The sequence below is a fragment of the Motacilla alba genome, chromosome 4, assembly GCF_015832195.1.
Source record: "Motacilla alba alba isolate MOTALB_02 chromosome 4, Motacilla_alba_V1.0_pri, whole genome shotgun sequence".
NCBI lineage: Eukaryota > Metazoa > Chordata > Aves > Passeriformes > Motacillidae > Motacilla > Motacilla alba.
Window position 1 is genome coordinate 11110845 of NC_052019.1, and position 24894 is coordinate 11135738.

The following is a 24894-nucleotide window of genomic DNA, read 5'->3' on the forward strand; positions in this document are numbered from 1 at the left end:
TGGAAAGCTATGGCTCCTACCCTCCATTTAGCCAGTAAATAACTCATATACTTCTTTAATAGCCAGATCCCAAGCCATTGTTTCATCCACAGCTTTAATTTTCAACAGTTCCACTCTGTTTCTCAAAGCTTTATCCTATTTTTTCCACATATACATAGTCACACCCCATCAAACAGCATCCATCAAATCCTCCCCATATATGTCATGGGCTTGGTAGTGTTGGATGAACCTCTGCTGTGGACTGTGACTTCACCTAACAGCTCAATGAAAGCTCTGACTGTTTTAACCTATTGAGTTCCATTTGCATTTAGTAGCTTCCTGGTTGTCAACAAAGCAACTGCTCATCAGTTGTGCATGAATAAAATCTGGGATTTCTGCCCAGGACTGCCTCTCACAGCAAAGTATGGGCGGGGGGAAAAAAAAAGAGTCAATTATTGGGCATATTTCTGGTAGTATCCAGAACACCTGAAGACAAACTGAACAGTCATGGACTTAAGCCTTAAGCAAAATGATGCAGTCAGGTCACATTAGTGCTCTGATGGTGCATCACTGGAATAAAACGGAATGGTGACACTGCTTATAAGGCAAGAACACATCATGGTAGAGATCTCAACATACAAACTCATATTCTGTAATTTCACAGTGAAATGTTCTTCAAGTAACTGCTTATCTTATTGAAAGGAATATCCCTTACCTGACTACTAGTAAAAGTGTAAGGTAATTTTGCTCTCTATATTTGCAGATGTTCTGGCATGGTCTCTAAGGAAACTGATACTTGAGTAGAATTGTTCCTTACAAGTGAATGTAGCCATGCTGCATTTTGGCAAATTCCACAACCAATTGTTCTGCTCTGAAAGACAAATGTCAAAATTATGTAGGACTGCATTTACCTGTAAGTGCTTACAAACATTGCTCAAAACAACTGCATCTCGGGAAGTGCTTTTATAGTTCTGGCAAATACTCTTCTGCAAAGTGTAATTCATACTATTTAAATTATCAGGAGTTAAAATAGTGTATAAAAATCCCATATCCTTATTACTATCTTAAGTGTTCTGCCTTGTTTGGCAAGCAAGAATACATTTGTCACCTTGTCTTTCAGTTTGGAAAAAACATGCAGGTATTGGTTATTGTGACAGCTGGGAAATGAAAGTGTTCAACTCATTTAACTAATAAGGTAGTGTATCACAATCAATACCTATTTTCTCTTAATATCAAAAGTCTGAATATAAACTGCTTAGCTGCATGTTTTCCAAAAGCATATAAACAGAAGGATGGATGCACCAATTGCATTAGCATGAATTAAAATTAAAATGTGCACTGAATGTGAGGGAAAAAGATCAGTGTGTTCATTCAACTCCTCCCCAGCAACACTACATAAAATCAAATATGTAATTTCTACATCCAACAGCATATATGCCCAAAAAATGTTAAATATTTTATTGATAATTTAGCTTAGTGAAACTAAGTTCTGCTAACTTTTTTCTTCTGTAGAAAGAATTTACTTTGTTCACCTGGTTCCAGATTGACACTATGGAAGCCTTAATCCCATACTCTATAAACCAATCACATCACACTCCCAACAATTAAAATGTTGGTTTGGAAAACAGAGAACAGAAAGCAAATCATTTTCTGCACATGGTACATGATGGATTTCCTGCACCATTTGATGCTACCAGCATGTGCTAATTACTGAAAAGGAGATAATTACAAAAATTCTGTTGTCTAAAGTGCAGGGACATCCCTTATCACTGCACAACCCTTCAAGACTGCATAGGGAAAGGCTATTTTATGACGCAGATCAATAAAATAGTGCTTCTAATGAAGAAGTTAGCACCAGAGAGCTTACATAGCAGAACACCCCTTCACTAGCCTACAGCTTTCCAAAACCATATCAGTGTCTTTAGCTGCTGCTTTATATGACACTAAAACCAGACAGAATGCAAACCAAATATTACTGCATCCTTAGGAAGCATGAACTAATTAGAGTGTGACTTTGCCTATTACTCTGCTGTTTCATAGCATTTAGGGTGATGATCTATGATCCTACTTGGTGATTTGCAGGTAGGTCAAAAAGTTTTCTACTTGTGCAGCTGCTGACTGCAATTCAACTCCGCCTCTCAAACAATACAGCCACAGTTCACACCTCCAATCCCATTATTCCATCAGAAAGATCCATTCAGAGCAACAAACAAAGCCCTCTAAAGCTCTACCCTCAGAGATTTGCCATCATTTCTTGTCAAAACTGGGTTTCATAGCTTGAACTGAATCTGGTAACTGCAGCAACACAATTTCTGCATTTGAGTTCTGCTACCTTCAGCCAGAAAAAGACACAAAGTGAATGACTTTACCTCAACTGTCAAAAGATTGTGTAGACATGACCTTGCTACAACTCCTTCCAGATTCTTAACTTAGAAGAGTTATGCCTATGAACAGTTACTCACCACAACTTGTTCATAGAAGGCTATGGCACATTTCCAAAGCAAAATGGAAAAATGGAATGTGCCACTTTTTGAATGAAAAAATACTTCCTCCAGCTTATTCAGTTGCCAACATAGCTATATGTTACCTCATAACCTCTTGGGGGTTTTTATACCATCCTTTTTCCATATTGTACTGTGTGAAAAGGATGCTGTTGTACTTTTTGCTAATGCACTTCTTCATCAACTGCATTATTTTCAATATCTCTTAAGAGAATGAAAATTGGAGTAATTCACAGAAAATTTCCAGAACAATTTCACATTTACTGTATAAAGTTCACTTAGAAGTCCATTTCTCTGCCTGGTATGATTGCAGCTCACAGAGTGGAGGCAAGTTGAGTGAAAGCCTAAGCCACTCCAGGAGCTGGTAAACTGGAAACTGTGAACTGTAAAAATGACATCAGCCCAAGAACTAGACTGGAGCCTTCCAGCAGTTATTTCATTTAATTGCATTTCAAAGCAAACAAACAAACAAATAATCTCCCACTCCCTGTTTGTTTCTTGGCCCAGGAGAGCTCCAGTCACACCACCCAAATCAAAGAAGGCAAAGGCTGGGACTGGGAGAAAGAAGAACTTGCCATGGTAGGAGAACAGGTTTGAGACCATGTAAGGAACCTGAAGGTGCACAAGTCCATGGGACGTGACGAGAGGAATCCACAGGCCCTGAGGGAACTGGTGGATGAAATGAGCCAACAGCACTGTGGTACTTAATTGCCAGCTGGGGTTAACCCATGATCCATCTCTTTCTATGTCTTTGTAGGAAGCCACAGTTTGATTCTGTTCAAACCCACAACAGTCACAAAGTCAGTTACAGAGACCTCCACAAGATAATTCAACCTTTTTCTCACAGAATTCTCACAAAGAACTATGATTTCAACAGTATGGACTGCCTGGAAATAGCCATATTTCTCCTTTGGATGTTTTTTTGTTTTGGTTTGGTTTTTTTGTTTGTTTGGGGTTTTTTGTTTGTTTGGGGTTTTTTTTTTTGGTTTTTTTTGGTTTTTGGTTTTTTTGGGGGGGTTGTTTGTTTGTTTGTTTCATTTTGTTTTTTTTATCGTAGAGGGAGAGAGCTCAACCAGATACCTAATTCTACACAACTTAAATCAGGTGTGGCTAAATGCCCTGATGATACTGAGGTGGGAATGATGAGCTTTAAATGGGTAGTATCTGTTCTTCTGATGAGGACAACAATGGCTAAATGAAATGAAATCATAGAACACGTTTTACTATGTGAAGTATTAAAAATCCCTATAAATGTATTTTATCTTTGCTTTCATGTATTTTCCCAGACACTAAATGCTAAGTGGTAGCATGGGACTACTTATGCTTTAAATTTGAAGTGCATGCTCAGTTCCTGTAGATGCAGTCAGCACTCCAGTTTCCATTTTCAGCCCATTTTAAAAGATGTGAACTGGTTGAAGAAAACCCACACCATAATAATCTGAAGTAACATCAAGATCAAGTAAAACCCTGAGACTTCTGCTCAGGTCAGAAAAGGGAGTCAGAGTTCTAAATATTCTATTCCACCCCAGTGCAACTGTGCTGAAATAGACAGACAGGGAGATATGTTCATCCATCATCCCAAATAACTTGTGTGAGATCAACTTAGTCTTGCTCTTAATGCCCTAATCAAAGGTCCAGCACCTAAAGTTTCCCATTACAACAGACTTACAACATGAAGCCCTTACAACATGAAGACTTCCCTCTTACCTTCCACAGGTGACTGCAAAACCTCCAAGAACAGCCTGAAGCCATCGGCTAAAACATGCAACCCCACTGCTTTCATCATTTTTGTACCACACATGCCTGTATGCGTATTTCCATGTATTGATATATCTCTCTCTGGCATCATTTAAAGGCCCTAGAAATCCTTTCTGCTCTGCTGTTTTTGTTGTTTGTATCCCAATAAACAACACCTTCATAGAAGCAAATATTCACATAAAAATAGCACATTTCTATTGACTCAAAGGGACTTTCTGTATCAGGTGGCCCTCAATATCATATTAGTTTACTAGGTGGGGTTTGTATTCTAAGAACTTCAACTTGTGAAATTCAGTAGAATATAGATTTTTCTTAGACAGGATTAACATGAGGGTGCTTGTGAACTCTGGTGTGTCTTTCAGGCCTAAAATAAAGCAGTGATCTTACTGCTGTTTATTTTTTCACACAACTGGCACAATCATATTGTCACTGAACCCTTTTGTTTGGGCAGGCTTTGATGTTGTAGCTGATTGAGCTTGGAAAGTTCCTCCATGGGGCTCTCATCCATTTCATCCTTCTAGCTTTTATTCCAGAAACTGAAATGGGTAAAGATTTTTGGTTTTATTCTTTTGGACTTGAAATCACCAGTAGATCCTATATCTGAGATACACAATCTGAAGAAACTTTGTGCTTGTTGGCAGTTCCACCTCAAGAAACAAAATAATACTTTCTGGCTTTGCAGCAGATTAAAAATATATTACCAATCTCAGACACAGCACAGCTTGAGCACAAAATTCCAGGGACAATTTCAAGGGAAATACAATATGTACTTAATCATCAAGGCAGCCTTACAGAGTTCCACTGGTTTTTGATTAAGTAAAACAGACAGAAAAACACAACAAACATTGTTCTTCCAATCAGAGGCCTCTACCTGAAATCAGTGTTTCTGTATTACACTGGATTTAAAAGGCCCTTATCAAGAGAAAATTCTAATTTCATGAAAGACCCACTGTGCTTATGTTGCACATTGTAATTCATAATTCTTGCCATTTAAATCACGGGCACTTTGAAGACACAGAAGGGCTGTTACTGTGATTTTTTCCCATAATCATTGTTCCTTTGCTTCTAGTATAACATCCATTGTAAATACTCAGTGGGTCCATTTCGCTCTCACTTATAAAGTCCACTTAACCTTTCCAGGCTCCAGGAAAAGTGTTTTGTTTCTTAGTAATGATGCAGGAACATTTCTTAAGAAAGCTTCAAGGAGAGGGGTTTTTAAAATGTGTTTAATTAAGGTTCTACACAGGATAAACATCATTATCAATGACAGCCTGCCCAATCCCTATACTTAATATAAAGGAACATGCAAAGAACCTTGTGCATTAAAGGTGAAGAGTTTGGATGTTAGTCCTAGAATCCATTTGGATGTGTAAAAATCTACAGAATTTCCTTTTTCATTTGCATGGAAAATACTATGAAATCTTGATTTCCAGGAGTCATATGAGTGAATGATCTCATAAGGTTTCCATGTCCATCAAGGTAATTTTTTTTCTGTCTGGACTATTCAGGAACAATAAATATCCCACTTCTGCATGTCACAAATGCACCCAAGGTGATCTTCACAATCATGAAAATCAGTTTCCTATATTGTGAAAACCTGTAAAACACTCTTCACATAGTCACAGAATCTCACCTGCACTACAAAAATGGTTTTTTGCCACATACCTTCTTTTTGTTGGTGGAACAAATGTAGAAATTGTCAATAACAGTGGCAATCCCAGGCTGTAGATTCAACTTTGTGTATAATGTCCCAAAATCTGAAGACCTGAAAGAAATCAAACATCTGTAAGTGCTCTTTTCTAATGGCTTCAGCATTGGAATTCTGCAAAGAAAATCCCTCTCTGTGCACCAACTGTCCATTTTCAATGCTTCTCTGCCATCCCTTTGTTCTTTTCAGTGTTCATTAGCTACTAAAAGAAACCCACTACTAAGAAGAAAACTAAATTCTAGGTTTGAAAAAACTGGCTAGTTCTGTCTGTACTTTGAAGTTCTCCTCACTGCTAGTTTATTTTTTTCTGTGCAGTGACAGAAGCCTGACACGTACACCTTTCCATCACCACCCACAAGCTGGAAAAAAGAGCTATGAAGAGCACAGCCTCATGGGCAAGTACTAACAGCATCTCCTCAGCCATGCAGAAAAAGAAGAGTTTATTTCAGAGCTTGCTGTTGCGTAAGAGAAGAATTTGGCCCAAGATCTGGAAGAGTCACATTAGACCTCTAGCAGAATTAGTATTGGATAAAGGTATCCCATCCATTCCTCCAGCTCTTTTTCAGAGGATCACTAAATTTTGAATTAAAAAAAGGAAAGTCAGTATTTGGCCTTCAGTAGGTCACACAGACGTATCCATGAGTAGTTCAAATGTGGGCACTCTGCAGAATTTGTTCCATATTTCTGAAAAGCCATCAGTGAAAAACGGCATCCGTGCTCTGCAGTTGTATTGCCAATTTCAATTATAAAAAGAACAGACAAGTAAAATGTTAGTATAAAGAAAAGCTGGAGAAATTCAAAGCAAGTCACACCCAAATTTAAATCACTTTGGATGAAATCTTGCTTGTTCTGTTTAGGATCAAATTGTACCATATGCCCTCTCCATATTTGCAGTTATTCATTTTGCAGTTGGAAAGGGACTCGGACACGTCTAAGGCACTTGTCCCTTCTTCACCAAGAAGCACTCCCTAGGACAGAGAGTTGGTGTGAGGACTTTCACTCTATACACCCTTTTCTCTCCCTGGAGTAACAAACAGGGCTGAAGGTACCTTGCCCTAACTCTTCATCTTTCAAACAATTAGGAGCACTCAAAAGCTCTCATGTACAAGAGAACCAAGACTGTCTCTCCCAGTGTGACACTGCACTGCCTGTGCAGTGATTTCTGCCCTACAGTCCTTTTCTACCATGTTCATTGCTTCCCAGCAGGCTGTGCTGCCTCATGCTCCTCACCCAGGACAGTCACTGCTGAAGTTTGTGGGAGCATGACTGCGTACGATGAGAGAGAACAGTGAAGAACCAAATCTCTGGCTGAACGTGGACACGCTGAGAAGCAGCCCACTGCCTGAGGTCTCCTCCAAGCCACGTGAGGCAGGTTACCCCTGAAGGGCCGGTGCCCACAGAAGGGCAACATGAGCATCCCACCTATGTCCCAGTGCCACCCAGAAGGTCACTGAAGTTGGAGGGCATGTTGTATGAAGCCAGAGGCGCCTTCTATGCTTTCACCAATCTAGCTGTCCACAAGATACAGGAACTTTCAGCTGCTGCCATGGAGCAGCTTTCTATGTCTGGCATCACCAAGCATAGTGGGCAGACAGTGATATGCCTGGAACAGGTCCTAAGGAATACCTAGAAAGGTTCATGTTTATCTTCATGTTTTTCTTCCTTCTCCACCAGTTTAAAAAATCCAACTGGTCATAGCACTATGACACTCAGGCCATCCTCCAGCCTAAAGCTGAGAGTTTAACCATTTTATAGCATTATCTGAATAGATTTGACCTGGGATTCCTCCCCCAGTATTACTTTCTCTGCAGATATACAGCAACGCATTAGAGTATTAATGAGTCATAGCAATTTGATTTTGACAAATAAATATGTAGACATCAAGCACATACAACTGCAGTGTACAACTGAGTGTTCAACACAGAACTAATTAAAATTCTAAGGGGAATAGGATGGGCAGTGCTAAACCTAATTTGCCAGTGGTATTTGACAGAAAGAAATTAAAGCAAAGACTTAAAATATCAACTTCAGACAGATGTACTGAAACCATGCAGAACAAGTACATATAATAGAAACATAACCTAGTCAATTCTCTTTGAGGGAAGAATATCAGGTCAGTGGCTAGCCCAGTAATAACATCCTGAAATAATTCTCTGAACCTTAAAGATGATTCAATTTACTTTGAAGAGGCAGTTTCAGGATTAATACAATGGGACCACTGGAGAGTGACACCATGCGAGGGACACCATGGCAACTCTGTCAATTTGTGAAAAGAGTACAGGCAGGAAGCCCAAAAAAGATAAGTAAGCCCCAAGATAAAAAGTTCTAGTCCAAAACTTTCCCTTCTAATTCTCATGACTTACAGAGAGCAATGCAAAAAATGAACAAGGTTTTAACAAGATGAGAACAATAAGATAACTACGGTATTTTCAGACAAATGTAATAAAACTATACAGTCAATTTTTTTTTTTCAGGTAAAAATTAGCAATCTCAAGGGAAAAAAAAAATTCAGTTCCAGCCTGAAAAAATAGGCAACTGTATGTCCCGAAAAGTACACCATGCCTAAACAGGAAGACCATGACTGGAAGCAGATCTATGGATCTATAAAGTCAGAATGTATTCGGACTTCCAAATCTTTTTTACTTTAGCCCAGACTTGAGAGAGTTTAGGAACGTCAGCTATTCTTTGAGACATTCATGCAGAAGAGGACATAGTTCAAGGACATCATTTAAGAGAGGTACTGTGAAAAAACATTGGTTTTCCAAATCTACTATAATCCAGGGAAAACAGGTCACCTTGACTTTTTCACTTAAGATATAACTTCAAAGCTCCTGACTGCATATATAAAGAACTAACATTTTGAAGCATGCAGCTAGAACAGAATATCCTTTAATTGCACAGCTGCACTACAGACAGCTGGGGAGGGTGAATTCTACGATCCCAGTGCATGCCTATTTCAATATATATTTCAATATATATTTGTATTTATACAAAATTTAGGAGAGGAGGAGCCCTTTATGGTTTTAATGGAAAGAGCGTACACATGTACCTGGTGAGAAGAGTAAAACTTCCTCCTATACCATGGTTTGTTTGAAGCAGCAGCACAACAGCAGAACTCCATAAACTGGAGCAAGAAGTCTACAGACTGTCTTTGTAAAGGAGGGTCTGACCTGCAGTTCTAAATGATCTGGACACAGTTAATTAGAATTTTGGCTTTATGTGAGGCATTGCAGGGGAAACAGCAAGCTATACTCAGGCTGCTTCCTGCTGCTGTGTATCCACCTGTGCACTACAGGCTACAGATTACAAGGATGTTTCTTCATTGAGCAAAACTCAGTGGAGGATTCCCAGGATACCCATCTTCCAGTACTCAGGTGACAGAACCACTGCACGGTGGAACAACATGATTACTCACATACTGATGCAGACATCACACAACCTGAGCCAGACAGTTTGTGGCTGGGTAGGAGCTTCTTTGGAAGTCATGTACACATGTACATATTTCTGCTGTACTATGTGCTAATCTTCTTTTTTCTTTTCTTTATGGAAAAAATCAGGTCTCACTGTAAGAACAGCATGTTCAGATAAGAGTCCTCAAAATCATACAATGATATTACAGTGCAGACATAATTAGGTCTTCTTACTTAATAATAGTTGGGAAAACGTCCAAGTGGTAAAGAAATGTACCCTCATGAAATAAAACTCCCAAAGCCCCTAAGCTCTGTGCAAATTTAGGTCTCATCCTCAAAAATGCAACTTTTTTAGATTTGAGGTGAAATAAATCTATGTCTAACATAATTTGGAACTGTACCTAAACATTGGATCTGGATATCTTCCAACAGAAATTTTGAGAAAGAAGAAATTCAGCAGATTCCAAAAGAGACACGAACCAAATGTTTGCCTTTCTGAACTTCACTATCATTATAAAGCTCTCCCCTGGTGACTCACACCTATGATTCAACATTGCTCATTGTTAATTGTTTTTCCAGGTTTAATTTACAAGTAGATATTTAAAAATATAAAAGAAAAATTAAAAATTAATATAGTAAGATGTTAATGAAGATTCTTAGAGATGAAAATTGCATTCCCAAATCAAATGTAATACTCAAAGAACACATCAACTGCAAAAAAAAAAAAGCTTCCTTCCTTTCTTTTTTGAAGAGAATTGAAGAGACACACTCAAAAGAGAATGGTTGGAACACTTAACACACATGTTCATCAGATTTTCTCTACTTTTCCTTCTTGAAGACTAACTCAAGGTTCATTCTAGTCAAATGAGTCATATTGTACAAGCTCCATTAACTTAAAATCCTGGAAGACAACAATGAAGAGGTTTCAAATGACTCTTGAACCACTTAACTGGTGAAACAAAAAAAAAAGTTTTTGAAAGAAAAGAATACAAAAGATCTGCTGGCTTAAATAATTGGGAAATTGTTGAAAAAAAGATTCAATTGAGATGCACATTAGAGAATCAAGGAAGAGTGGATCTGTACATAAAACTCGACTGCTTCTCACTTAACTTTCTCCAGGATCTATTGCAAAAGTTGTCTTTCCACCTTTCCCTCCTTTCAGTCAGCAGAACAGTCCGAGATTTACAGCATGAACTTTTAAAATACAGGAGAAATTATTTTAGGTTCCTGCTCTGTGACAGACTTACATCTAACAACATTTACATCTTACATCTAACAGGATTTCCTTTGTGCTCTGCTCCCTCACCAGCATAATAGAGACAACACTGTCAACCATACCTCAAATGTTTGTAAGGAAAATAGATAACTGCAGCAGAGTAATGAAGAACTGGCTGCTGGAGTATCTGAAACAGATACATCAGAGGTTCCAGCAACAAATACCAGGACAAGCCTACTGAAAGGGAAGAAACCAGAGGAACATCATTAAGGAAGTGGAAAACTAACTCATCATCTTCACTTAAACAGCACAGAAGCCTTCAAAGGCTTTTACACGTCCAGTGTGGAAATTGCAGAGGCTTTGGTTAGCCTCGTGAAAGCCTTTCAAACAAAACCAAAAACCTCAAAACCTCCAAAGCCTTTCTTCAGAGAACAAACAGACTGTAACATTGAATTCCAACACCCAACTCATATATTGAGGAATTCATATGGATGAAAGTTTCTTCAAAGACTGTAGAAGAGTAGGACTCCTAGCAATCCAATTAACACCCAGCAATCCAATTAACAGATTAATAATCAGCTATCAGCTTTGCTGGAGTACTTTTTGGAAATACCTCTCTCTACTTTCCAGAAAATTGAGCCTTTTGGAAATTACACATTTTTCCTCCCAAAACAAAAAATATAGAAATACTTCTTCCTTAATCCAGTTTTACACTAAAGAATCAATGGCATAGGCTCGAGGTAACATAAAATATTTTAGCAACTTCATATTTAGGCAATAGAAGGTTTACCTACTTTTACCAAAACTACTAGAGATTAACATGTCCTGTTTTCACTTATCAATTATTGACATCATATATTGATCACACATCTGATAACATAGATTTTTTAAGAGCTGCTGGTAATCCCAACTGCCTTTTTAGTTGAAGTGACCTGTTCTGTAATGCTCTGCTGTGTACAGGACATGGTGCTACTTTGCATTCATACAGTTATAGAGACTCCTTCCAATAATTACAGGTATTAATGATTGTAAATTGCTGACCTAAAAAATTCCACGGGGGAAAATTAAAATAAAGGAACGCAAAAGACTGCATTTGCATCAAGTGAAGACTCAAGGAGGATCATAAACATTGCATATTCTAGAACTGGGCTTTTATTTAAAGCATTAAACATATCCAATTAAACTGGCCACAGCGGAAGGAAAAGCAGTCCTCTGTAGCCAACAATAAAAGCCAGGATTGCCATGGGAGGTAACTTTAGGGAGCCAGATCTCTCCTCAGGAACTCCGGCTGCTAAAGTCAGAGTGACGAATAAGACCTGACCTTATTTCACAATGCGCACAGCCGGGTCCTCTGACACCACACAGTACCAAGCCTGACTGGGCCCCAGACTGGCATGCCAGGCTACAATCTGCTACCCTGATGTTACCTTTGAAGAAAGTGTTTTGAGTCCGCATTTTCCAGGAACTATCCTGTCTCAGAGCTGTCTGGACCCAATGCTTCATACAAGTGCAGGAACCGTTCACGTTTTCTTATGAGAGAACATGGACGGTGATAAACAAAGCTCTTTGTACAGATGCGGGTGTCACTTGATGGAAATATGTGAACTATACAATATGTATTTATGCACAGTATCATTTTTTCCCTTACTAGTATCTTCTGTCATGCATTTATCAGGTACTGGTTTTGGTTAATTGTTTCATCTGCACAATGCACACACACACACATGCTCAAACTCCAATAGTTAGCAGCACTGTGTCTTTAGTATCTATATCTTTCTGTGCTGTATTTAAACATTCCTACTCTGCATATCTCACTGTATACCATCGCAGTTATCTTTTGCAGCCCTTCATTAGTCCTTCAGTATACCACAAACATCCTGCTCATTAGCCTATAATCACTCTGCTTATCAGTTACATTTTCAAGCTCCTCATTACTTTGCTGCACAGCTGCAACAATTAGCTTTTATATTCCACAGGCTGACAAAACATCACATTAGCTTCTATTAGCTGCAGCCTCCTCCTGTCCTCTCAGAAAGTGTTAGTTTAGGTTAGACACCTATTCTGCAGCTACTGCCTTGGTGCATTAATTCCATCACCAAGGCACAGCGCTTGCTGACAGTACGTCTTGGAAGGTACAGCCTGTAGCCACGCTCGCAGTACACAGATACTTGTGATGAATCCACTCAAGCATGAAACAAGCAGTGTCACAGTGACAAAGCAGACAAGACACCGCGAGCGAGACAGGGTTATGTCTTACTTTTGCAAAAAGTAAAAGCTCTGGGTTATTTCTTCTTTAGCTTTGCAGCCATGGAAGAGCTGGGGCATGCGCTGGATCACGCTGCCCTCAAGGGGCACAGGGAATTTTTAAATTGCTTGGGGGCAAATCAAAAATTCCCCCACAATCATTCAATCCCAGTCTTTTGTTCCTGTTAAAAACAACTTATTGAAACAATTCACAGTCAAATTAACAGTTTTGAAGTCTTGCTTTTGGATTATTTCAGTAATGCTGTTTAAATTTCCTTCCCACAAACAGTTCCAGTGACCTACATGAGGCAGTAAAAAACAAAAATGAAATTGGGAGAAATAGGGAAAGATCAATTTCTTACCACACTTTCTTCACTGAATTCAACATATTGTGTAACTAACAGTTAGTATGCAGGCATTTCTCATAAGAAACAGCCCTGTGTAGATTCAGTTTCAGCAGCTGCAAGTCCAGCGCTGCATTAGCAAGGAATGGAGTGTATTATGGAGCATTTGGGAGGTTTGCTACTGAGAGACTTAACTATTCCATTAACTATTCAATTATTGCCTACAAAACAAATTAATATTTCCCACATAATACTAGCTTCCTTTCACCTATTTAGACAATGATCTTCGGAAAAAAATTAGGTTGGGTTTAGTTTTGTTGGGGTATTTTTTGATTTTTTTTTTTAGTTTAGTAAAAAGAAGTCTTTTTTGCTAAAATGCAATTTTCCAAAATTATGCTTACTAACTATATTGCCAGAAGTGGAAACATACATATATCACTTCCAGTATGATTTCTTTTTTATGAGTGTTGTGAAGGGAAATGAGTAATTACAAAGGAATTATTTCTTATCTCACATACTTGTGTTCTTTGGGGAAAGGAGATGGTTCAAGAATATTTTCTTGAGGTTTGCAAGGAACATTAAAATTTTCCACCATGGAAAAATGCTAGGCATTTCCCATAGCCCAGGCTTTTTATTTAAACCACTAAACACAGCTGAAATATTTCTGAAACAACTTTATTCTCAGTCAGGCAGCTTCTTGGAAGGCAAGAAACATGTTGGGATATATGAGAGAATTTGGCCTTGTGCTTTCTGACCAGAACAGCAAATTTTCTTGTAATCACTGGATAGAACTGGTTGAAATAGGAACATTTATTAAATTAAAAAAAGAACTTATAATAATTTAATAAATGGCATATGTGCATTCACATGTAATTATCTATTCCTCTAGCAATGGGCTCTGGCAGCTGTAACTGTCTTCTACTCACTCTTCAGTAAGCACAACTCTTCTTTAACTCCAATTGTAGCAGTTTTAGCTTTTGCTGCTGATGTGCTGATCTCCATTTTATGATTGCTGTGGGGGAGGTGAGAGGGAAAATGAACTATATGTCCAGGTGTAGCACTTTGTAAAAAGGTAAATGAAGTCAATGTTTTGTCAGTAATTTGAGTGTGGTATTCTGCACCAGAAGCCAAATTCTTGGCAAAACTAGGGGAGTAACTGGAAATTTTAAAAACAAATAAAAATCCTAAACAAGTAAATACAGAAAAATAGACTCTGGAAATGTTATTAGAGACCCACTGTTGCCTGTTGTGAATTTTCTGGAATGCTTCTTTGAAACTGGAAGTACACATCCGGGATGGAGGCTGGTCAGTGCTCAGATGCAGCTCAAGTTCATCCAAGATGTGAGTTCCCATGTTCCCAGTGTCAAAGGAGTGACTATTTCAAGTTATTAAAATTGTACCAGAACAAAACCTTTACAAGGAATTTTAAAGCATTGTTTTGAACCCCTCTCCTTCAAAAACAGTCCATGTCAAAACAATCATCTGCCTCACCCATGTCTGCCCACAAACAAGATTGCCATGATTTGTCTGAATCATGAAAACATTCAGATGATTAAACAAAATCAGGTTTTCCTAACACGTTTAAAATCACTGAGTGTCTGTGCTGCCTGAGCTGGCAGCATGCAGAACACGATGGGAAGCCTGCAGGTAGGAATGGGAGGAGGCACATCTCAGGGTGCTGCAGCAACCAGGGACACCGGGGAATTCAGGTTCTCACAAACACCTCAGCAATGTTTGTTTTTGTTATTTGCTAATGACCCCAACCATAATCTCCTAACGGCATTCTATAGTTGCTGAAGGGGTTTTATTTATTTATTTGTTTTGTTTAGAGCTTTCAGCAGCCCAATTTCCCTTACAGTCATTCTCCTGTAACTGCAGTGACACCTGTGGAGGGTTGAGCTCATCAGCTGTAGTTTGGCCTGCTGTTGAACTTGGCAAGCCAGCAGCACATAAAGCCCCAGCAGATGTTTCTGCTTTAATAGCAGCTCTTTCAAACCCTTGGCCAGACATAAATCCAAAATAGATCCAGAAAAGAGACAAGCCGTGCCACCATCATGGCTCTTAAAATTAGGAGGCAGAACTAGCCTTTTCTGCAGGACTCTGAGAGACCATTAGCAGCAGAAGGTGTCGGGAAGTGTTCCCATAAATTATGCTGACAGGTTAAGAGGGCCAGCCACAGCAAATGCCGCACATTTTGCACTGTGTCACGGTTTGCTAGGAAACAGAATCCTAAGACAAATACACACATTTACACAGGAGTCTCCAAACTAGGATCACACTTCATAGCAACAAGTACAGGAAACAGCCAATTTTATGGCCATTAACACCTCCACATGGATCTATGGTGCTTCCACACCATGTTAATGAACATTCCAAAAATAAAACAGTAAGGCAACGATCCTTGGTAGAAGGGATTTTCTGAATACATGCCTTGCTGGATCTATTTTCTTAAAATAAGGCTGCACTAAGAGTGTATTTACAGCTGCCACTGTGCTTTATGGGAGAAGAGGTTGATATATACCAGGGTGACATGCTAATACATCCATTCACTTGGTGATGACTAACTGCTCCTATCAGAAGCCTGGTCCACAGTAAATTACTGACATGTAATTTCAAATGCAAGTTAAAACAACCCCCACAGGATAAGAATAGTTCTTAGCATTCAAAATAACTCAAAGCACTGAAGGAGCTGAAAACTTCAATCACCTTCTTGTCTGACATTAAAGGAGACTAGGAAGAGAAAAAAGTGACCCAGAGTCTAAAAAGGAGTTCTTTTGTAGGAATGAAGGTTATTACCTATTCTCCTTCTTTCCCTTTCACCTACTACTCAAGCTCAGATGGAGGTGCCAGTAGCAGATGTAGCTCTGAGGCTGTTGGGGTATCTGGGCTTTCTCACTGAGGCTGGGACAGCAGGGGATGGGCTCCTTCCCCGCATGAGCCTTGTGATGGTTGACTGTCACCAAGAAAACAGCTGCAGATGGAGGCCAGCAAATTTCACAGTGTCCAAGAAGATGGGAAAGAGATCCATGATGATGGCAGCAAGTTTATAGATGATACAAAACTCTGAGGAGTGGCTGATATATCAGTCTTGTGGAGATACAGGCAAACGAGACTCTCACAAAGCTCAACAAAGAGAGGTAGAAAGTACTACACCCGGGAGGAAATAACCCCATGCACCAGTACGTACTGGAGGCCAACAGGCTGGAAGGCAGCTTGGCAGAAAAAGCCCTGGAGCTCCTGGTGGACATCAAATCAAACCTAAGCCAACAAAGTGCCATTGCAGCCAAGGGAGGTGAATCCTTCCCCCTCAGCAGTGCTGAGATACAGCTGCAGTAATGCGGCCCCTCAGAAGGAGAGGCACAGACATCCTGGAGTACACCCAACAAAGAGCCACAGACATGATTAGAGACTGGAGCACCTATCACAAAGAACTGGGGCTGGTCAGTCTGGAGAAGGCTCAGGGGAGGCCTTATCAATGTATATAAATAATTGATGTGAGTGTATAAAGATGGAGCCAGACTCTTCTTGGCAGTGCTCAGTGACAAGCCAAGAGGCAATGGACACAAACTGAAATACATCCAACTCTGTTTAAACATAAGATTTTTTTTATTTTTTTTTATTTTTTTTTTTTTTTACCATAGGGTGGCTGAACAGCGGAACAGGCTGCCCAGGGAACCTGTGGTATCTCCATCCTTAGAGATACTCAAAAGTCAGCTGGACAAGATCTAGATCACTGTGCTTTGATCAAGGGGGCTGGATTCAATGATGTCAAAGAGCTTCCTTCCAGTGTCACTCAACTTGTGATTCTGCAGTTACTGAACTGTGATTCTGCAGTTACTGAAAGTTAAATTACATTACTTGACTTTGCTGAAGATACTGCGCATCAAAAGTAATTTTCTGTAGACAACCAACACAGTTAAAGCATCACCAAGTCACAGAAGGAATTTACTGCATATTTGCTGGGGAATCCACAGCTTCACAAACTAAAACCAAAAGCTTTGTTATTTTGCCTTAAGTTCAGCAGAACTCAATTCTGCTTGGAGTGTGCTTGTTCCAAAGAAGTTCCTAACTGGCAGCACTCTGGATTAGGCCAATAAAAGAAAACTTCACATTTACTGATAAGAAAAGTGCTTACAACACAGAGCCTGCATAATCTTTGGATGTGAATTCTGAAATTATAGTTGTATCTCAAACTCTACATTTGAAGTGGCACAAAAGCATTTTATCTAAATGTCATTTTGCAGTCATATAGCTCAGTCTTATTCAACTGCCCAAAGCAGTCGAGCTAGAATAAAGAGAAAAAAATAGATTTGCCCAAGGAAAGCTTTTTTTTATCCTTTTCTGCTGTTGCTGGTTTCACTCTAAACCCCCACTTTGAGGAATTTAACCTGTGAAAGCTTTGGCAAACCTTTTGGTATATGCGGTCAAGCCTCCAGTTCACAGGGGAAGTTCAGCATGACACAACTACGCTACAAATAAATGCACAGATTCCAAATTCTAGCCACTAGTCCCACCAGATATGTTTTATTAAATAAGTTTTACACATTTTTTGGAAACCAGCTTGATTTTACACCAGTCAATTAAAACCCAACATGCCAGTATTTGGGAAGAGATCAAGATACATTTGCTGTTCTTATTTCCAAATAATTTCCACTTCAGGACAGTTTTTTCAAAGAAATCCAAATTCCAGCTATAACTGAGAAAAACAACAGTAAGGTGCTCAGAAGGAGTCACTCAATGCCTACTGCCCTACATTTGTGGAATTCCCCATGGAAAACCACAGAGTGCCATCTGCTCTCCTTCTCATAAAATCATAGAATCATTTAAGTTGGAAAGGACCTCTAAGATTATCAACCAATGAACCATTAACCCAGCACTGCCAAATTCACCACACGAGATGAATTTACATATACAAATATGTATAAATTTAAGTGTAATATAAGTATGTGTAAATTATTTTTAAATGTATCTTGTATGCAGACTGGATCAAACTGGATCTGCAGGTATGAATTGTTCTCTTTTTACTGAGACAAACTCTCATATATACATCTCAAATATAATTCCTTGATTGCTGAATTGCCTGAAGTGCTTTATCATACAGGCATTTTAAATTTTTTCTGATTTTTGATATTCTTGCTAATAATAATGAGGTATTCAAGTCACAATTCTGTTGTTTCTATATATTTACTTAGTAGGTAAAGGGAATTTCTTTCTTCCAGAGCCATCTGTCTAACTTTAGACGGTGTTCTACTATTAAAGTGGGAGACTGGCTGTATTTAACATTACCATTTATTAACTAATCTCTAACATCTAACCCTGAAGAAAAAGTCATTCAGAAAATTTAGGGAAATGAAAGATAGTGACACCACAGGGCATGCTAAAAATGCCAAAATCTTTCAGCATATTCAAAGACAAAAATTACCTAACTCCTGAGCATGTATTTGCCAAATGCATCATCAGTGAATGCAATCTTTGAAATAAATAATTTTTTAATGCCTGTAAATTACCATCCATGAATTATCAACACTAAAACATGATAATTCCCAAATTAAATTTAACCATTTTTCTTCTTTTGGTTACTTAAATGTGTTCAGTACACATTTAAGTTTAGTTACCTAAAAAGTTGAGTCCACTTTAACATAATAGATTTTTGGTATTTCTAATTTTCAGAAGTGATAAACTGCAGAATACTGTCTCCTACAGGAGATAACCATATTTCCAGGTCATATGTAATGGTTGTTCATCATTAGCTACTACTCCAAGGATACCAAAATGGACATCATGCACATATATTTTCCAAGATACACTTTTGTCATGTTCTGATCTCTCTTCTTTATTAAGAATTTGCTAGTAAAACTGATTGATAGGTATTCTTATTGTACAAGGAGAATGTGTCATTCAAGTCTTTCACCTTGTCTTCACAGTAACAGTCAAGAGTCTTTGAAATTTGTTTACTTCAGAGTTTACAAGAGCATTAAAGACAGGATGTCAGGACATCTCAAGTTTGAAAAGATCTTATAATAATAATAAATGAGTTTGGACAGTAGGGTCATCTGTCATGTACTTTAAGAAAGAGAGACAAATTTCATTCTTCCACTTTATAGTTAAAGACAAGTAAAACCTCTCTTAAACTACACTGTGCGTTTTTTATTGGTTTGGTTTTGTTTTTTTGGACTGAGGTACATTATTTTCTGAGACCAAGATAGGCCACATTACATGAGATGAAGACAGATGCAAAATACTTTCCAGAAACAGTTACAGAATCTAAAAAGCAGAATCTAAAAATCTAAATTTCTTACCTCTTACTGAGCTAGCTCTGGGTAAGTTTGAGAAGCAGCCTCAAAGCTGGTTTGTTCTTTCATCATGATGTACAGTGTATAGAACTGAATTTTTCCCTCTGTCACCAACATGGAGCCAGCATTCGTGCACTTCAGAGTCCCAAAAAGGAGTGTGATGGAGGATGGAAATATTTTTAAGTGGTAATGCTTTCCTTTCTTCATTAGCATTATTACAATAAAAAGTCACACATGGCAATAATTTTCTTTTGTGCTTCCTAAATATTTGCATTGCTGCATAATTGCATAACTGTCTCAGAAGGAAAAGTGATCTTTTGTTCCAATTTAGAGCAGAGTCCTAATGATGCCAAAGTTGTGCCTTCAACCCCTGTATGGGCTTTCACTTTAGAGTTGAACTTGATGATCCTTTTGGCCCCCTTCCAAGTCAGGATATTCTGTGTGCAAATATAGTTGCACTCTCTTTATTTACCTGCTCAGAAATTCATCTCTTCTACTGCATAAGATTAGTAACAATAATACAAAATATGCTAATCAGATGACCCATCAAATCCCACAGAAATTTTCCTCCATATCAGTACTGTGTCTTCAGGAACTGACTAATCCAGCGTAACAAGGAACAGTCACATCACGTCCCTATTTGCATTGGCCACATATGGGCTATCAGCAGCTATGTGTGGATAGCATTTTGATTAGCACAAAGTTGATAATTATTTTCTTTGTTGTAGCTTTTGGATCTGTCTTAGATTCTTCTAATATTTTGCATCTTTTACATAGATAAATAAATATGCATTCAAAACAACTGAGCTTCAGATGCTTCATATTCCCTCAAATACTACAAAAGGTCAGAGAAACTTTTGCATTTGTCTCAATAAAGCATTAAAATCGAACAAACTGATACTTGTAGCCTCTAAGACACTAAAGGATGTAAATGTGAAGGGTATTACCATACAATCAAAGGAAGTTGTAAATAATTATAAAAAGAAGTAAAATAAGAAGTAGCTTTGAGTCACTTATTCTGTTAAAAATGCAAATTATAAGTAAGGGGTATTAGCTGATGATTGATAAGAAACTTCAAGTGATCCCAAATCTTTAAGTTATTCATGCTGATATTCAAAATGTAATTACTTTCAAACCACACAGTAGAGTTGGATTAATGGAACAAATACTTTAGAAGTAATCCATGAGTCATGCCTACTTATTATTATGAGGTTTGGATTACTTTTCATTTCAGCTCTGTGCCTTTACTAAATAACAACAATAAGTAACACCACATTCAGGCTCTCACATCTTTACACACATACTGTCAAGCATAAAAGGAAAGAAAATAAGAATGTTTATGTAAGATTTTTAATGAAATTTCTTAAAGAAAATACAGATTGGGTTATGCAAATGGTAGGTAGAATTTCCAGTTTTATGCTTCAGTTTTATGCTTTGCAGTTGTCTCTTCAAATCTTTAGGTACAGATTTGGGGGAAAAAAATACCTTGTCTTTTTTAGTAAATGTGTCAAAAGGAAAAGAATGTGGGAGAGAATTAGTTCTGCTGTTCCTCAATCCCTTGAGCAGCAGACACAGAAAGGCAGAGTATAATGAAACAGGAAGAGAGAAGCATCTTCCATGCCTTGTAGCGAATAGGCAATACTGCAAGGCATGCAATTACTAAAGATGTATGTGATTTCATCATTACAAGACCTAAGGTCCTGAGGAGGGAAACATGATCTGTTATCCTCTGCTGCCCACCCTACCCCTACTTCCACTTCAAAGTCTATGAGCAGGAAGGCAAATTTTGCCTTTGGAGATGGTTGACCTTCAGTAACTGCATTTCCAATTATTATCACAGCACTAATTGCACATACAATCTTTCTTTTCTACCTATCTTTTGCCTTCCCCATGACAATAGCATTGTTTTTTGCTACTTTTTCTTCCCATTTCTTTCTTATCTCTTGGTAGTGATTACACAAGACTCGGTGTGTAGCAGAGAAAGGAGAGAGAAATGCATTAGTCCTTACTTTGAAAACTGGACATGCTAGGAACAGATTTAATCTAAATTGCCAGTACAGCATCACTAACAGTACTGGTAGCAATGTCAGGCATCCTGGGACAAACTCAAGAAGGCCTATTTGCATTTGCCTTGGAATTTTCTATTATCTTCTCTTTTTGCCTAAGAACACTCGGTGTCAATTTACTGTCCTGTCTCAGAAAAGACAAGACAAATTCCTTAAATATCAGGTATAATGTCTGCAGGCAACTGGTTCCAAAAATGTTAAATAAGGGGCTCTCTGTCAGAATATTTCAAATATCACTATACACTGCCAATTGAAAACAACACACCTGCAATGCAGTCCCACAGCTCAGCTGTGAAGCACTGGCCCATGGGCTTGCAGACCTCACTTGCCACTCTCACCACCCTAGTTTCCATTACAACTGAGAAAAGGTGAAACTGAGAATGGTGAGACAATTTGCATCTCCTGAAAAGGGTAAATATTCTTCAAAGATGTATACAGGAAGGGAAGAGATGCTAGGAGCCAGAAAACTGTTCATCCTTTCCGACTCCCTTTTCAAAGGCACCTACCTAAGTAAATCACTTGGAATCAAGCTCTGTGATTTCTATGTATATGAGTGCTAAATTCATCTCAATACACCAGTATATCACAGAAACACTGTTATTATGTTATTCAGAAAAAATTACTGTTTACAAAGTGTCAATGATAATTGCCTCAGAATATTTGTAAAGTAACTCTTGACGTGTATCTCGTTCAGTATAAAATGAAATGTTTCCTTATGCCCTGTCAGAGATCAGGTAAATTTAGTTTTGCCGGATCAACTTGAGACTTGGAGAACCAGAGCTCTGCCTTTAGCATTTGTGATTACAAATTCAGACTGCCATCCTCAGGAGTTCCATAATGTATAGTTAAGATCTATTGATTTGGAAAATCCTTTTGCCATTTGCTAAAGTTTATTTGTAGAAGATGAACAAAAGACATGTCTAGACAGGACTGAAACAAATTAATTCTCAAATATGAGTTAATATTCACAGAAAACAATATTCTATTGCTTAAACAAGCAGAACAAGAGATTCAATTAGGCATGCGGCTTCTTTGATGTCCTGTATCCCAGCACAAGACTTGGCTCCCCAGCCTGCTGCCATATGCTTCCTCTTTGAAACCAAACTCAACTGCAATCTCAAAAACACTCAAATACAGAGAAGACTTCTGAGGTAAAATTAACTGCCACAATCATCCTCTGGGTTGCACCTTCACTGAGTCCATGATGGTATTGGCTTGCCAGTTAATCCTCACTGTGAGAGTAATGTTACCATACTGCCCATCAAACTGCATCCACAGAACAAAACAATGCCAGCTCCTCACCTCAGAATAAACACCTGCAGACAGAAGCAGAGCACCCACACTGGATCCAGTCTGCTCCTAGAGAACAACAGTCATATGATTCTATAAACTTTTCAGTTTAGAAAAAGAGTAATATGAAAAATGGAATTGGGTCTACATGACATTAATTGTTACCATGTTACATGGTAACAATTCCTATCAGGGCTGATTCTGCCTACATGCCACACTGAAACTCCCAAAAATACCCAAGAGCTTGGAAAAACTTGCAGAAGACAAGATCTAATGAGAGCTGCCCTTCTCAGTTGTGGAGGTTTTTCACAGGAGCCAGAGCTCCTGGTCACCTTGTGCTCATGAGGAAAACCACTTGCTCATCCACAAGAAAATATTCCAGCATTATCCTTCCATTTCTATGCCACTATCCCTGCTTATGCAGAAAAACAACACTTTCTAACTTAACAATTCATTCTTTTAAGAGTCCTTCATAATGTAAATGTTAATTTCCTACTGCCCTTCACTACAGACAAGCACTTGGAAATACATGATTTCATCTCGAAATCTGCTTATCCAAGTGGTTGGAAATCAATTCAGCTGAGAACATGTTCTCATCCAAAGCAAAAGTTATTTCCATAATCAAAATCACTGTTTCTCCTCCCCATCTTGAGACCATCTCAACAGAAGTGTGCAGGGGGAGCAGTTCAAGGGGTTTTTTTTTTGTTCACTTCATGAACCACTTGTAACAGAACTTTGTACTCTTGAACAAGTCTCTCAATTATTCTTTGTGTACTGCATGTGCCTTCAATAATGGTCTCTTGCCTAAGCACTCCCCAGACACATTGCTCCTCTCATTGGAACTAACAGTGACTGAACAGAAGTATAAGAGGTAATTTGACTGAACAGAACTGTAAAACAAAAGTGATCTCTGCTGCACGGAGATGCAGAACAATCGCCGTACCTGTCCAAACAAGCCTATTCACAGAATAAGTGCTTCTTTAGCTGGTCTGCACTTCTTCCTTTCTGGCAGTGTTTTGCCACTAGAAAGCATCCCTCTTTCAATATCAACCTTGGAATTACTTGGTTAATATGTTTTGGAATACTTCAGCTTTCATAAAGATTTGATTTCACCATGGAAAAGTCAAAATGCCATCAGCCAGTAGCACAAACATTTCTTAGCTCCTCTTCTTCACCTGCATTTGGTGAGTGTTCATATTTGTCTGAAAATGCATGCAGGTGGAAAAAGCTGTACCATGTAACAGTCGCATAAACCAACCTCCAGCCAAGGCCCTGCAGGTATTGCCATGGACACTGCTCACACCCTCCAGGAACGACATTGGGCATAAATGGATTTTCTGTTTGAAAAATGGATGTTGAACCCAGCAATAAAGGGATCTGACTCCAGTGTTCTGCCTTTATTATGGAACTGACATCTGTGTACAATAGCAAATTCATTTACAACTTGGCCCATGGCACAGGATTGGGAACTAGAATATTTTTAAGGTCCCTTCCAACCCAAGCCATTCTATGATTCTATGAACTTTTCACAAGAATCCAGGAGAGCTAACAGGGCTGTTTTCTGTATTTGACAGCATAAACCCACGAGGAAACGCCGCAACTTGGAACAAACAAGTCTGATAGAAAGTGTTCCTTCTTCCAGATGTGAAAGATATTACAGATAACAAAGAGAACTGAAAATGCATTAGAGCAGAAATGTGAACATATGCAAAGCATGAAAAATCTAAAGGAACTTTCTTGATTTGAGCATAAGTCATAATTAGCAGTCAAATTCCAATTCATTGTCACAGTGCCTAAAAATATTACATTTTTATATACAACTTTAATTGTTTGTATACAAGTACTGCAAAAATAAGTTTCAACTCAGAAAAAGTGTTGCAGTCCTCAATCCTTCCACTACTGAAGAGTAGATCTGAACACACATTTCTAGCATACCTGTAATCCACATTGACACAAGCACCTCTCAGGATTAAAAACATGTTTTCTCTATGAAAAATGAAACATCCTGGGGGCAGGCAGAACAGCTGCCAACTGCTGGATTACTGGTGAACCATTCACCTCTAGAAAGGATTCCTTCAGGTGTCC

General features: G+C 38.5%; 1 protein-coding gene across 9 annotated transcripts in view; it reads right to left on the reverse strand.

Annotated features, from left to right (window-relative positions):
* Positions 1 to 24894, reverse strand: part of SORCS2 (sortilin related VPS10 domain containing receptor 2) — a 538926-nt gene that overhangs the window by 230752 nt on the left and 283280 nt on the right. For all 9 annotated transcript variants that reach the window (XM_038134561.1, XM_038134560.1, XM_038134557.1 and 6 more), the window contains exon 3: positions 5904 to 6003. In XM_038134561.1, the coding sequence (XP_037990489.1) occupies positions 5904 to 6003 (100 nt within the window). The remainder of the gene's footprint in view (positions 1 to 5903; positions 6004 to 24894) is intronic.